The 14825-nt window shown below is 36.9% G+C and overlaps 2 protein-coding genes across 2 annotated transcripts; both read left to right on the top strand.

The window, feature by feature from the left end:
* Positions 1–5604: 5604 nt before the first annotated feature.
* On the top strand, positions 5605–11132 carry LOC118050008 (pentatricopeptide repeat-containing protein At1g06143-like). Its single transcript, XM_073407468.1, is given in 5 exon segments — positions 5605–6298; positions 6300–8197; positions 8339–9379; positions 10297–10378; positions 10969–11132. Coding segments are annotated over 2 exon segments (1695 nt in total). The 5' UTR covers positions 5605–5959; the 3' UTR covers positions 7656–8197; positions 8339–9379; positions 10297–10378; positions 10969–11132.
* Positions 8089–11503, top strand: LOC140954277 (protein NRT1/ PTR FAMILY 5.2-like). The gene is made up of 5 exons (XM_073407707.1): positions 8089–8157; positions 8339–8402; positions 8480–8545; positions 8639–8908; positions 11487–11503. Exons 1-5 carry the CDS (start codon positions 8089–8091, stop codon positions 11501–11503), a joined length of 486 nt encoding a protein of 161 aa, XP_073263808.1.
* Positions 11504–14825: the final 3322 nt, after the last annotated feature.

Genomic DNA, 14825 nt, shown 5'->3' with positions numbered 1-14825 from the left:
ACAAGATATAAAAATATATTAGGAGACTTCTTATAAAATTTCATCAAAATCCAAGACTAACCTGGACTAAAAACCAAGGCAATTACACACTAAAACAACCCCCGATAAGTTGAGACCAACTTGGCCTCGAAAACCAAAGCAAATACAAAAAAAAATTAGCCTTAACAGACCATCACCAACAAGGCCTGAAAACCAAGGCAAATACCTATGAAATGGGTCACAACAGTTCGAAATCAACTAGGCCTGAAAACAAAGGCAAATAACCACTAAAACGACAACAACAAGCCAGGACTAGATAGGCTCAAAAACCAAGGCAAATACCCACCAAAATAGGATGTGATGGGTCGTGATCCACTTAACCCCACAACCAAGGCAAATAACCACCAAAATATGCCCAAACAAGCCAAGATAAACTAGGCCCAAAACCTTTGGCAAATACCCAACAAAATAGACCCCAACGAGTAAGGACCAACCAAGCTTGAAAACTAAGGCAATTACACATGAAAATGAGCTCTGATGTGCTGGGACCAACAAGGACTGAAAACAAAGGCTAGTACCCACCAAAATGGGTCCTGATGGGACAAGACAACCCAACCAAAAAACTAAGAAAAATAACTTGTAAAACCCAACAGCCAAAACCAACTATAACCAAAACCCAAGGCAAATACACACTGAAATGGCCCCCGATGGACTAGGGCGAATCAAGAGTAAAAACCAAGGTAAACATTCATTAAAACGAGTTAGGACCAAATCGGTCTAAAAAACTAGGCAAATACACACTAAAATAAGCTCTGATGGGACGGGACTAGCTATGCCCGAAGATAAAGGAAAATACCAACCAAAATGAGCCCTGAAAGGTGGGGATAAACAAGGTTTTAAATTCAAGGCAAATACACACTAAAACAATCCTCGATGTGTCGGGACCAATTGGGCCCACAAAGAAAAAAACAACTACCCACCGAAATGGGTATTGATAGGCTAGGTCATTCCAAGCCTAAAATCAAAGGCAACTACTCACTGAATCGAGCCCTAATAGGTCAAGACCATCCATGCTTGAAAACCAAGGCAAATACCTACTAACACAAACCCTGATGTTATTAGATCAACCAAATCTAAAAACCATGAAAAATACCCTTCAAAACAGGCATCGACAACCCAGGGTCAATCTGGACAAAAAACCAAGGCAATTACACACTAGAATGGCCCCTGATAGGTCAGGACCAACCAACCCTGAAAATCAACGTAAAAACCAACAAAAATGAGCCATGATGGACCGTCACCAATCGAGCATGAAAACTAAGGCAAATACCCATGAAAAGGACCATTATGATCTGGAACCAACCAGACATGAAAACCAAGGCAAATACCAACCAAAACAAGCACAACAAGTCACTACCAAACACGCCAAAAAACCAAGGCAAATACCCATATAAATGGGCCCTGACAAATAGGGATCAACTAGGCCCAAAATCAAGGCGAATACACATAGAAAAGGGCCCCAATGTGTTGGGAACAATTAGGCTTGAAAACTAAGGCAAATACTCACCAAAATAGGATTTAACAAGCCAAGACTAACATAACCCAAAAACCAAGTCAAAAACATCTTAAAATTAGCCCCCATGGGCCATGACCAACCAAGCCTAAAAAATAAGGAAAATATCTACTAAAACAGGCCCTGATGGCCAAAACTAGCTAGAGCCTAAAACTCAAGGAAAATAAAAACTCAAATGGCCCCCGATGAACCTAGACAAATCAGGCCCAAAAACTAAGGTAAATATATATTGAGACAGGCATGGATCAACCGAGCCTGAAAAATTAGGCAAATACACATAAAAAATTAAGGCAAATACTTCTAAAATGAGCCACAATAGGCTTTAACAAATCGAGCTTGAAAACAAAGGAAAATATCTACTGAAACATGCCTTGAAGGGTAAGGACAAACCAAGCCCCAAATTCAAGGCAAATACCCACCAAACCAAGTCATATCGAGTCGTTACCAACTAAAGCCTAAAAACCAATGCAAATAAACATTGAAATGGTCCACGACGTGTCAAAACCAACCAAGCCTAAAAAAGGTAAATACCCACCAAAATGGGACCCAACATATTGGGACCAACTAGGCCCGAAAACCATGGAAAATATTAACTAGACAAGCATTGGAGGGCAAGGTCAAATCGAGCCTGAAATCAAAACCAAATAGTTATCGAGTCGGGCCTTCATGGTCTGAGACCAACTATGCTTGAAAAACAAGGCAAATACCCGCTGAAACAAGCCTTGACTTGATAAGATCAATCAAGCTCAAAAACCAAGGCAAATACCCAGGGACACGAACCTTGACACACCAAGACCAACCAAGCCTGGAATCTAAGTCAAATACCTACCGAAATGGGCCCTAATAGACCAGGACCTCCTAAGCCTAAAATCCAAGGCAAATACCCATTAAAATGGGCTCATACCGGCTAAGACTATCCAAGCCTAAAATCCAAGAAAAATGCCCATCAAAACAGGCCTCAACAAACTAGGACCCATCCAACCCAAAATTCATTGCAAACACCTATTAATTCGTGCCCAAACAAGCCAGGACCAATCGGGTTTAAAATCCAAGGCAAATCCTACTAAACCAAGCCCCAATGGATCGAGACTAACTGACCATAAAAATCAATGCAAATATCCAACAAAATAAGCCCCGAAGGGTTGAGACCATCTAGACCTAGAATCCAAGGAAAATACCCACTGAATTGGGCCTCGATGAGTCAGGCCCAACCAACCCGTAATCGAAGGAAAATACTCACCAAAACCAGCATCGAAAACTAAGGAAAATACCTACAAAAACGAGCTTTAACAGGCCAAGTTCAAATCTAAAAAAAATACCCACCGAAATAGGCCAAACGGGCTAGGACTAGTGAGGCATAAAATCCAAGGCAAATATCCACCAAAATGAGCACATACAGGCCAGAACTAACAAAGCCCGAAATCCAAGGCAAAAACCCACCAAAATAGGCCTTAATGGTCTAAGTCATAGGGAAAATGGAAATAATATCATCAATTATTTATTATCATGATACCATTAAGGCATCCTTGTTTTTTTTATATGTATTCTAAATTTAAACGGATTAACATTTATATTCACCATAATATCAAATCTTATCTTCCTACATTTCTTTCCTAGAACAACATACATGGCATAACTCATAATATATCTAAGCACTTGTTTAAAGGATTTGTCAAATTTGACAAAAATTTAGTAGAGTCTCCCATATACGAAGCTATATCTAAAATTTATCATGTCACATCCTACATAAGACACATTTTTATAAGCTCCACAAGGATGCCTCAAGCATACCACCAATTCATTGATTAATCCATTAGAATTTCCCACATTCATTCATTGTAAATTATATCGATATTTGTATTCTCTTTCATTAATATACTATATGATCAACATAATTAATGCATGGAGAAATTTAACACGAAAGAGTTTAATTTACAATATTTAAGTAAGGTTACATAAATAAATATTTCAAAAGGAAATTATTACAATGACATAGTACATAGGTTACATAAACTATATACCTAGCAAAATAAAAGCTAATGACTAATATCAGTGTAGCCCTACTGAATGAGATGTACCTGCAAAGAATATAGATAGTATTTTAAAACATGAAATTAGATATTAATTTATTATTTCAAAATTGTGTTTCCCAAAACTAACAAAATTAATTTAATATTTGTAATGATTCCATATTTTCACCACCACATTTAAAATTTATTAATCCATATATATCAATAAAGAACAGTCAAATTATCCAACATAAAATTCATATCAGTTTCCTTAGTCATTGTCCACAGTAGTGACTAAATATTTTATTCTTCATTATAATCATTGTATACATAAATCATTGAATAAATCAAATTCATCTCGATAATCATCGTCAACATGGTTGACTAAGTATCAGACATCCTTTTATGTTCTATCAATAAAACTGTTAACACAACTATCACTCTCTTAACTATCATCAGACACGATAGGCTAAGTATTAAAACATCTTTCATGTATTTCAATATATTGATTAATATCGATATCAATTTCTTAGTTGTCATTAACATGATAGGCTAAATATTATAACATCTTACATATCTATCAATATATCGATTAATATCAATATCAATTCATTAGCTACCATTAACACGATAGGCTAAGTACTAGAACATGTTGCATGTCTATCAATATATAAATTAATATTGATATCAATTCCTTAGCTATCGTTAACACAATAAGCTAAGTACTAGAGCATCTTACATGTCTATCAATTTCGATATCAATTCTTTAGCTACCGTTAACATGATAGGATAAGTATTAGAAGAATATCTTACATGTTTATCAATATATTGATTAGTATTGATATTAATTCCTTAGCTACATTAACATGATAAGCTAAGTATCAGAAAATTTTTCAGTCAACGAGTATAGCCAATTACACATTTATACTTAATTTAATTCAAATCTCTCTTTTAAATGTACTTTATAATTTCTTATTTAGAGTCGAGTCATTGGATAACTCAATCTCAAAACATAATTTTTATTATTTCCATTTCTAAATTCAGTCATCAATGATACAACATTTAAGAAAAATAACAATGAAAAGAAAATTATAAAATTTAAATGAAACGAGGTGTTAAGCATCTATCTGATATTATAGTTTCACGAGCTCCCTTTGTGTAAGTCCTAGTTATGAATGCCCTTGCTGAAATTTCCAAGAGGTATACTTATTAGCATACAATTAACTCATTCAATTAAATTCTTTTTGCTCAATATTTTTCATCTATATTTTTCAAAATTTTACACACATTGACTTTCAAATTTTCACAAAATCATTAACTCAGATGTGTAATTTCTTTAACTTGCCTACTTAGTTTAACTCAATCTTATCCACATTTTTCTTCACACAATAGCATTTAAGATGAAATGTCAAAAAAATTCAATTAAATTGCAATTAATTTCACAAGTCCTCCCAAATTCTTTAAACTAGGAATTTAACCAATTTTAATAAGACTTGCAATCTTGCTATATTTTTCTCCAATTTATTATTTGAATATGTTAGCTTTTAATATCCACATTATTACACCTTCACACTTATAATGCAATAACTTTAGCGTACTTGTATTTTCTTATGGCCATAACAACCTTTACCTATACACACTCACAATTTTTTCTTTTTATGATGGATCATTTCTCACAGTCCATATTTAAATACTTTTTGCTCTCATTACAGCCTCTATTCTCACACGTTTATGGCTGCCATGGCACCATGTTCGTACACTATTGGGCTATCAAAACAGCCCCTGTACCCGCAAGTTTATGACTATTACAACAGCCCATGTCCGTGCACTTTTAGGCTATCAAACTGCCCTTTTACATGCTCAAATTCATGGCTGTCACAGCAGCCTCTATTTGTCCAACTTTAAGCCATCGCATCAGCCTTTAAACACAAATTCATTGTCGTTAGAGCAGCATCTATTCATCCAATTTTAAGTTATCGAAACAGCTTCTACACACACAAATTCATGACTGTTACAATAGCATCTATTCATTCAATTTTAAGCCATCAAAATAGAGTATACACACACAAATTCATAAGAAATTCAAACAAAACTTTCACATTCATTCAATACCTCCACTGGCCAACCCTAGATACAAGTTTTACCCGATATTTTTCTTTCAATAACCTTGAGAATTTTACTCTATTTAGTACTTAAGTTTTTTTATACAAGAGGTCTCGAACCTGTAAAAAAACATCCATGCTGAGGCCTAGACAAGGGAATGGATTACGTCAAGACAGACATGAAAGTTTAACCTCAAAAGGCAAAAACTTGTCATAATCTGGTGACTTCATCCTTCCTTAAATAGCAAAAGATTGTCTCAGAATCAAGAAACCCACAAGAAAATCCGAAAGATAGAATGTCTTCTAACTGTTATTCAATTCAAACCATAGTTAACCACTTAAAGCACTGCACCAAGCTGAAACAGCTACAATCCATGTATGCTGTCATGGTCAAAACCAATACAAACCAAGATTGTTACTTAATGAATCAATTTATATCAGCTCTTTCTACTTTTAACCGTATGGATTATGCAGTTTTAGCCTATACCCAGATGGAAAATCCTAATGTTTTTGTGTATAATGCAATGATTAAAGGGTTTGTTCAAAGCTATCAACCAGTTCAGGCTCTTGAATTGTACGTTCAAATGCTAAGAGCTAATGTTTCTCCTACAAGTTATACATTTCCTTCGTTGATAAAAAGCTTGTGGCTTGGTATCACAGTTGAGGTTTGCAGAAGCTGTTCATGGTCATGTTTGGAGAAATGGGTTTGATTCACACGTGTTTGTTCAAACTTCTTTGGTTGATTTGTACTCAAGTATGGGTAGAATTGAAGAATCTGTAAGGGTGTTTGATGAAATGCCTGAAAGAGATGTCTTTGCTTGGACTACAATGATTTCTGGTCTTGTGCGGGTCGGTGATATGAGTTCTGCTGGGAGATTGTTTGATATGATGCCTGATAGGAATTTAGCTACTTGGAATACTTTGATTGATGGGTATGCAAGATTGAGAGAAGTTGATGTGGCGGAGTTGTTGTTTAATCAAATGCCTGCAAGAGATATTATTTCATGGACTACAATGATCAATTGTTATTCTCAGAATAAGAGATTTAGAGAAGCATTGGGGGTTTTTAATGAGATGGCAAAACATGGGATCGGCCCAGATGAAGTGACCATGGCAACTGTGATTTCAGCTTGTGCTCATCTTGGAGCCCTTGACTTGGGGAAGGAAATACATTACTACATTATGCAGCATGGATTTAAACTTGATGTCTACATAGGTTCGGCATTGATTGATATGTATGCCAAGTGTGGGAGTCTAGATAGGTCCCTTTTGATGTTCTTCAAGTTGCAAGAGAAGAACTTGTTCTGTTGGAATTCAGTGATTGAAGGGCTTGCTGTTCATGGATATGCAGAAGAAGCACTGGCAATGTTTGAAAAGATGGAGAGGGAGAAAATTAAGCCAAATGGGGTTACATTTGTAAGTGTTTTAAGTGCCTGCAATCATGCAGGACTTATTGAAGAAGGTCGTAAGAGGTTTGCGAGTATGACACGAGATCATTCCATCCCTCCTGGAGTTGAACATTATGGATGCATGGTTGATCTCTTGAGCAAAGCTGGCTTGCTTGAAGAAGCACTGCAATTGATAAGAACAATGAAGGTGGAACCTAATGCTGTTATCTGGGGTGCGTTGCTAAGTGGATGTAAGCTTCACAGGAACTTGGAGATTGCTCAAGTTGCTGCTAATAAATTGATGGTTTTGGAGCCTGGCAACAGTGGATATTACACTCTTATGGTTAACATGAATGCTGAAGTTAACAGATGGGGCGAGGCTGCAAAGATCAGGTTAACCATGAAGGAGCAGGGGGTAGAAAAAAGAAGCCCTGGGTCCAGTTGGATCGAGATGGAAAGTCAAGTTCATCAATTTGCGGCATCTGATAAAACTCATGCAGCTTCTGATGAGATTTACTCGTTGCTGGCTGAATTAGATGGGCAGATGAAGCTAGCGGGCTATGTACCTGAACTATGGTTTGTTTTGTATCAGCGTGGCATTTAAAGTTCACTGGATGTTACTGCACATTTGTTTGGGATTAAGGAAAAGCAAAGACAGTGGAGCAGAGGCGTAGTTCAATCTTACATGAAAAAGGTAATCCAGATATATATGATAAAAATGAAAATTCTTCCATTGCCATTTATTTTTGCCCCTTGACTATTTCGCATCTGGCCTTAATATGTTATTGCCTCAAAAGTCACCTTTCTATTTGCTTTCTACTCTATCTTGTATAGTGGTACTCACAAGTTTGATCCATCCTGCAATACCAATTAATTATTTAGCACAGTTTGATTATATATGCACCTGCCTTGAATACTTCTTAAATACGATGTGCAGATTGTTGAAAATTCTGTACAGAAATGTAGAGGTATGTTGAGCTCTGTGTTTGTCATTCTTATTCAGCTGTAGTGACAGGCACTGATATATGTTGGATATGATGGTCATAGATGATTCTGGGTCACGGATTGTGCTTGTGGTACTAAGGGATGAGGCCACAGAGACAAGGGTGACTGTTATGAAATAACGGTTGGAAAAAGAAGTCCTGGGTGCGTTGTATTGTTAACCTGTTCAGATATGCTTCATTTTTCTTTTTTCAAGAGGGATGCAAGTGACAATATCTTAGCATGCTATCCTGATGTATTCAAACTAATCACTTCATTTTTTCTCTAACTTGTGTAATTAAACAGGAAATGTCCCTGTTAACCCTGGCTGTTTCGGTGCCAACACTGAGGCCTACATCTTGTGGACATGGTATCAAAGAAGCGGGATGTGACTAAAGGCATCTGCTTTACAGAAGGACATATTCTATGGTGCGTTGTACATAATAGCATTAGCAGCTGGTTCTGGTGGAACCAAGCCTAGCATATCCACCATGGGGGCTGATCAATTTGATGGTTTTTAACCTAAAGAAGACCGAAAGCTATCATTCTTTAATTGGTGGATGTTTAGCATTTTCTTTGGCACCTTGTTCTCAAACACCTTCTTAGTTTACATTCAAGATAATGTGGGTTGGACCCTTGGCTATGCCCTTCCAACACTGGGTCTGGCAGTTTCCATTATTGTGTTCTTGGTGGGCACTCCATTCTACAGACACAAATTGCCTGCAGAGAGTCCACTCACCAGGATGGCTCAAGTACTTGTAGCTGCTGTTAAAAAGTGGAAGGTACCCGTCCCAGATGACCCAAAACAGCTGCATGAGCTTAGCCTGGACGAGTACATAGGATCAGGGAAAGAATTGACTATACCTCTTCTCTTGGGTATGATGCTCCATGTTTTAGATCTCCAATATTCAATTTAATAATGATTTGAGAATTTTTGTTACCGTTTGTTCCTTTTCTATGCCCAGTTCCAGCAACATTGACAATCATCATTCAACATTCACAGCATCAAAATACTTGCATCATTATATATCTACCATAGTCTGCCCTTACAGCCATTTTCCTCGATCTTAATAGCTCTGGTGTAATGTTTTGAAATAAATGAGTTGGAAAATACAATAAAGCCCTTGGAGGCTTAAAGAGAGGGTATAAATGATTGAAGGGTAGTGTGGTAATTGACCAATAATTGATAAATATAAAATAGGAAGTAAAAAAAAAAAAAAAAAAAAAAAGGGGAAAGTGTGATCTGAATTATTCAGAAACGTGAGAGAGAAGGGAGAAAGAAGAAGAAGAGAAAAGAAGGGAAAATAAGGGGAAAAAGGAAGGAATTAGAGGAAATAAGTGGAAAAGGTAAGATTTAGGTTGTTTAATATGTATAATATGTTAATTCAACTTTAATTTCAGTTTTGATGAATGTTAGGGTTTTGAGAATTTGTGTTTTGGGTTTAATTGATGAATTAAATTGAAGGTTAGGGATTGATTGTTGTGTTTAATTGATGATTTAGTTGATTATGGAAGATTGTGATGATTTTGAGTTAGAGATTTGTTTAAATGGTGAATTTGTGTTAGAAATCAAGGGATAACAGTAGGTGATCTGTTGAAATTCTGGGTTTGAGGTTGAAGATGACGAAAATTCAATTTGGTCCCTCAATTTTCGAAAATTACAGTTTAGTCCCCGAACTTTGGAAAATTACAAATTGGTCCCTGGAGCATATTCCGAGATTCTGAACAGAATAACATATGAATTATGGACATAATTACTGTATAGATAAGATAATTTAACACTTTCAATTTAGTCCTCCAATTTGACAAAAAGTACAATTTGACCCTAAACAATTTAGTAAAATTCCAGAATGATCCCTGGAGCATAGTGATACATCCTGGGCAGAATTGAGGATTAATTAAGGTCAGAATTTTAGTATATTCATGGATTTATGACAAATTTCAGTTTGGTCCTCCATTTGATAAAAGTTACAATTTGGCCCTAAACTATGGAAAAATTCCAGATTAGTCCCTAGCTGTAATATTAGCTTTTGCAGATTAGTTTGATGAAGAATTAAGGGTTACTTAGTGAATTATTACCAATTTTATTAGTTGTTTTTATTATGTATTAGATTTCGAGAAAACCGTTAGATTTTGGGTTTTTGAGAAAAGTGACTAGTTAGTTTAAAAACATATAGGGTTATGGAATACACCCTTAGTTAAGTGTATTAGATAGGTTAAATGTTCTTTCGATTTGTTCTTGAAAATATTTCCTTTGTATTCAGATAATCCTGATATTCTACCGACGGGACGTTAGTAGGATTTTCTTCAGTGTCTGCTTTTGGCTTCTGTTTGCTTTTGAGTCAGGTGAGTGGATAATTTTCCATATGCATGAGAAATATTATAAATATTTGATTTGTTAATATGAATTGGATCATGCTTCTTGATAATATATATTGATTATTATCCTTGTTATGATAAAGCATGATCAATTATTGAATCTGAATTCTTGATATGAACCAGTCTGTATTTTGAAGTGAATTCTGAATTGATAGCTCCTCATTTGATTGATGTCATGAGTTGAGCTTTGAGATATGAATATGTTAGTTTGATTATGATTATGAACCTATGGTATGTCAGTCAGAATACCCATGCTAACAGGGTAGTGTTAGTCTTTGTGCACATCGTATCTGAACCCTAGTTGGTCGGGGGAGACACCAACCTGTGTGGACTGATCATCCCACAGTACGGAGCCTCATGCTCATTGCATTTTGATTTTCTGATGAGTTCTACCATATGATATTCTTGTTATGGCCTATTTGATAAACCTTCGTATAAGAACTAAAGCCATACTTGTATATATATTTCTCATTGCTATATTACCTCGTGTGTGTATATTGAACGTTATCTACTCACTGAGTTGTTGAACTCACCCTCTCATTATTTATTCTTTTCAGGCTTATAGCTTGATAGCGGGTTACTTTTGTTGAACCTTCCGAACCTGCTTTTGGTTGTAATTTGTATCTTTCTTTTTATGTCAAGTTAGTGCTCCAAAACTATGAAATTATATTAACTCTTGTATTAAGACAATTACATTATATTATGAAGTTAGTTTGTTGTTTATGCTGCGTTGAACAACTCTGATTGAGTTTTGAAGGATAAGATTGTATGTAAGTTTGGGTTCGCATAGGTTTGGAACCTTGGAGAGGAACCTTGCCTATGTGCCGGTCATGGATCCGGGAATCGGGTCGTGAAAAACTTGGTATCAGAGCTTTAGGTTAAAGAAACAATAATATAATTAATTTCATAATAAGTGGAGCATCAGGATCCGTATCGTCTTGTTTGTTGTTTTTGAAATTTTAAATTCTCATCAAGTATGTCTTCTTCCTTGTGATAGATATGCTTTCCTATAATTCTGTGATAATCATCATGCTATTGTTCCAGCATGACTTAAGTGCTCTCACTTTTATTTTAGGAAATGCCGAGGAATAGACGAACAACTGATACTCTTAGAGTAAATGACAATAAAGATGATGTCCCTATTGTGTGTAAGGTATAAGAGGTGGGGCAGTACATCTGCACCTCAACATATTCTTATTGTTTGCTCTTTTAAATCAAAAATATTATTTAATACGAGAGTAACTCATTCGTTTGTGTCCCCATATTTTGCCATGAGGTTAGATAAACAACCAACCTTGTTAAAATTCCCCATTTCAGTCTCCACTCCCTTAGATGAGTTAATAGTAGTAAAGTATGTGTATCTGGATTGTGAAATAGAGATTGGAGATAAGATCTTTATGGGAGACTTAAATGTCTTAGATATGGTTGATTTTGATGTGATTTTAGGAACGGATTGGTTGGCTAAGCATAGGGCTTCGGTAAATTGTTGGGGTAAGAAAATAATGTTTGATCTAGATCAAGAAGTTGGGTTGGTATTTCAAGGAGATAAGATTGAGTCTCCATCAATTATGTTGTCGGCTATCTCGAGGAAAATGGCCCGAAAAGGGGTACAGTGCTACCTAGCATATATAGTGGATGTAGAGAAAGAAGTTCCCCAGTTAGAGAAAGTCCATATAGTAAGAGAGTTTATCGATGTATTTCCTGATGACTTACCTGGATTGCCTCCGTATAGGGAGATTGAGTTTTGTATTGATTTGGTTCCGGGCACTGAACCAATATCAATGGCACCATATAGAATGGCGCCAGCAGAATTGAGAGAGTTAAAGGAGCAGCTGCAGGATTTATTGGATAAAAAGTTCATTCGACCAAGTGTGTCCCCTTGGGGAGCTCCGGTGTTGTTTGTGAAGAAGAAAGATGGGTCATTGAGGTTGTGTATAGATTATAGGCAATTGAATCGGGTGACAGTTCGGAATAGATACCCACTCCCTCGTATAGATGATTTGTTTGATCAATTACAGGGAGCTCAATTCTTTTCTAAGATCGATCTTCGATCTGGGTATCATCAGTTGAGGATTAGGGAGGCAGACATTTCAAAGACAGCTTTTAGAACTCGGTATGGTCATTATGAGTTCTTAGTGATGTCTTTTGGGTTGACGAATGCACCAGCAGCTTTTATGGACTTGATGAATAGAGTGTTTGGCCAATTTATTGATCGATTTGTGATAGTTTTTATTGATGATATTTTGGTGTATTCGAGGTCTAGAGAGGAGCATGAGCAGCATTTGAGAATGGTGCTTCAAACTCTACGAGATCATCAGTTGTATGGCAAGTTCTCAAAGAGTGAGTTTTGGTTGGAGAGTGTAGCATTTCTTGGGCATGTAGTGTCAAGGAATGGGATTGAGGTTGATCCTCAAAAGATTGAGGCAGTTAAGCAGTGGCTTAGGCCTACTTCGACGACAGAGATTAGAAGTTTCTTAGGTTTGGCCGGCTACTATCGGAGGTTTGTGGAGAACTTTTCTCGGATTTCTGCACCATTGACTAAGTTAACGCAGAAAAATGTTAAGTTTCAGTGGTCTGAAGCTTGTGAGAAAAGTTTCTTAGAATTGAAGGAGAGATTGACTACAGCGCCTATTCTAGCAGTACCATCAGGTTCTGGTGGTTACACAGTGTATTGTGATGCTTCGAGAGTGGGGTTAGGATGTGTTCTAATGCAACATGGCAAGGTTATTGCCTATGCTTCACGGCAGCTGAAGAAGCATGAACAGAACTATCCTACACATGATTTAGAGATGGCGGCTGTAATTTTTGCTTTGAAGATTTGGAGGCACTACTTGTATGGTGAAACTTGTGAGATCTTTACAGATCACAAGAGTTTGAAATACATCTTTCAGCAGAGGGATCTAAACCTGAGGCAGAGAAGATGGATGGAACTACTGAAGGATTATGATTGTACCATACAGTACCACCCGGGTAGGGCAAATGTAGTTGCCGATGCTTTGAGTAGAAAATCATCAGGGAGCTTAGCTCATATTCAGGAAGTACGAAGACCTCTAATTAGGGAGTTGCATGAGTTAGTGGATGAAGGAGTCAGATTTGATTTTAGTGAAGCTGGAGCAATGATTGCTCATTTTCAGGTTAAGTCAGATTTGTTTGATAAGATAAAAGCAGCTCAGAAGAAAGATGATTCCCTACTCAGGATTAGAAATGAGGTTGAGCAAGGTAAAGCTGTAGGTTTTGTGATTGGTGATGATGATGTGTTGAGATATAGGGATAGGCTTTGTGTACCTGATGTTGATGATCTGAGGAGAGAATTGATGATAGAGGCACATCAGACAGTTTACACAATGCATCCAGGTTCCACCAAGATGTATAAAGATCTTAAGGTGTGTTATTGGTGGAATAGGATGAAGGCTGATGTAGCAGATTTTGTTTCTAGGTGTTTGACCTGTCAGAGGGTAAAGGGTGAACACCAGAAACCTCCTGGATTGTTACAACCATTGTTGATTCCAGAATGGAAGTGGGAGAGGATCACAATGGACTTTGTGACAGGATTGCCTAGAAGTCAGGAGGGTTATGATTCGATATGGGTGATTGTTGACAGATTGACAAAATCAGCCCATTTTCTGCCAGTTAAGATTACTTATGGTTATGCAAAGTTAGCGGAATTGTTTATTAGTGAGATTGTACGGTTGCATGGAGTGCCAATCTCGACAGTGTCTGATAGAGGTCCACAGTTTACATCGCGGTTTTGGGTGAAATTTCAAGAAGCTATGGGTACTAAGGTGCAGTTGAGTACAACTTTTCACCCTCAGACAGACGGTCAGTCTGAGAGGACTATTCAGACCTTGGAGGATATGTTAAGGGCTTGTGTTATGGATTTTGGAGTTAGTTGGAGTAAGTTCCTATCATTAGTGGAATTTGCTTACAACAACAGTTATCAGGCTAGCATAGAGATGGCACCTTATGAAGCTTTGTATGGCCGAAAGTGTAGATCACCGGTTTGTTGGTTTGAGGTTGGTGAGAAGAAGCTAATGGGACCGGAGTTGATTCAGATTACCTCAGAGAAGATTGAGGTAATTAGAAAGAAGCTTCAAACAGCTCAGAGTAGACATAAAAGTTACGCAGATAGAAGAAGGCGTGACTTAGAGTTTTTAGTGGGTGATTGTGTGTTCTTAAAAGTATCACCTACAAAAGGAGTATTCAGGTTTGGGAAGAAAGGCAAGTTGAGTCCTCGATTCATTGGACCGTATGAGATTCTGGAGAGAGTTGGGGTAGTTGCTTATAGGTTAGCATTACCACCAAACTTGTCTGCTATTCATCCGGTATTTCATGTTTCCATGTTAAGGAAATATATGTCAGATCCATCACATGTATTAGAGGTTCATCCCATTGACTTGAGGGATGATATGGTTTA

Source organism: Populus alba, chromosome 2 (genome assembly GCF_005239225.2).
Source record: "Populus alba chromosome 2, ASM523922v2, whole genome shotgun sequence".
NCBI classification, from domain to species: domain Eukaryota; kingdom Viridiplantae; phylum Streptophyta; class Magnoliopsida; order Malpighiales; family Salicaceae; genus Populus; species Populus alba.
The sequence above is the reverse complement of the archived record's forward strand: the minus strand, read 5'-3'. Positions and strand labels throughout refer to the sequence as shown.

Coding starts and splice junctions, on each gene's coding strand:
- LOC140954277 (XM_073407707.1), top strand. CDS start 8,089: ATGGTCATAGATGATTCTGGGTCACGGATTGTGCTTGTGGTACTAAGG. Junction 8,158..8,338: donor ATGAGGCCACAGAGACAAGG/GTGACTGTTATG, acceptor GTAATTAAACAG/GAAATGTCCCTGTTAACCCT. Junction 8,403..8,479: donor GCCTACATCTTGTGGACATG/GTATCAAAGAAG, acceptor TGTACATAATAG/CATTAGCAGCTGGTTCTGGT.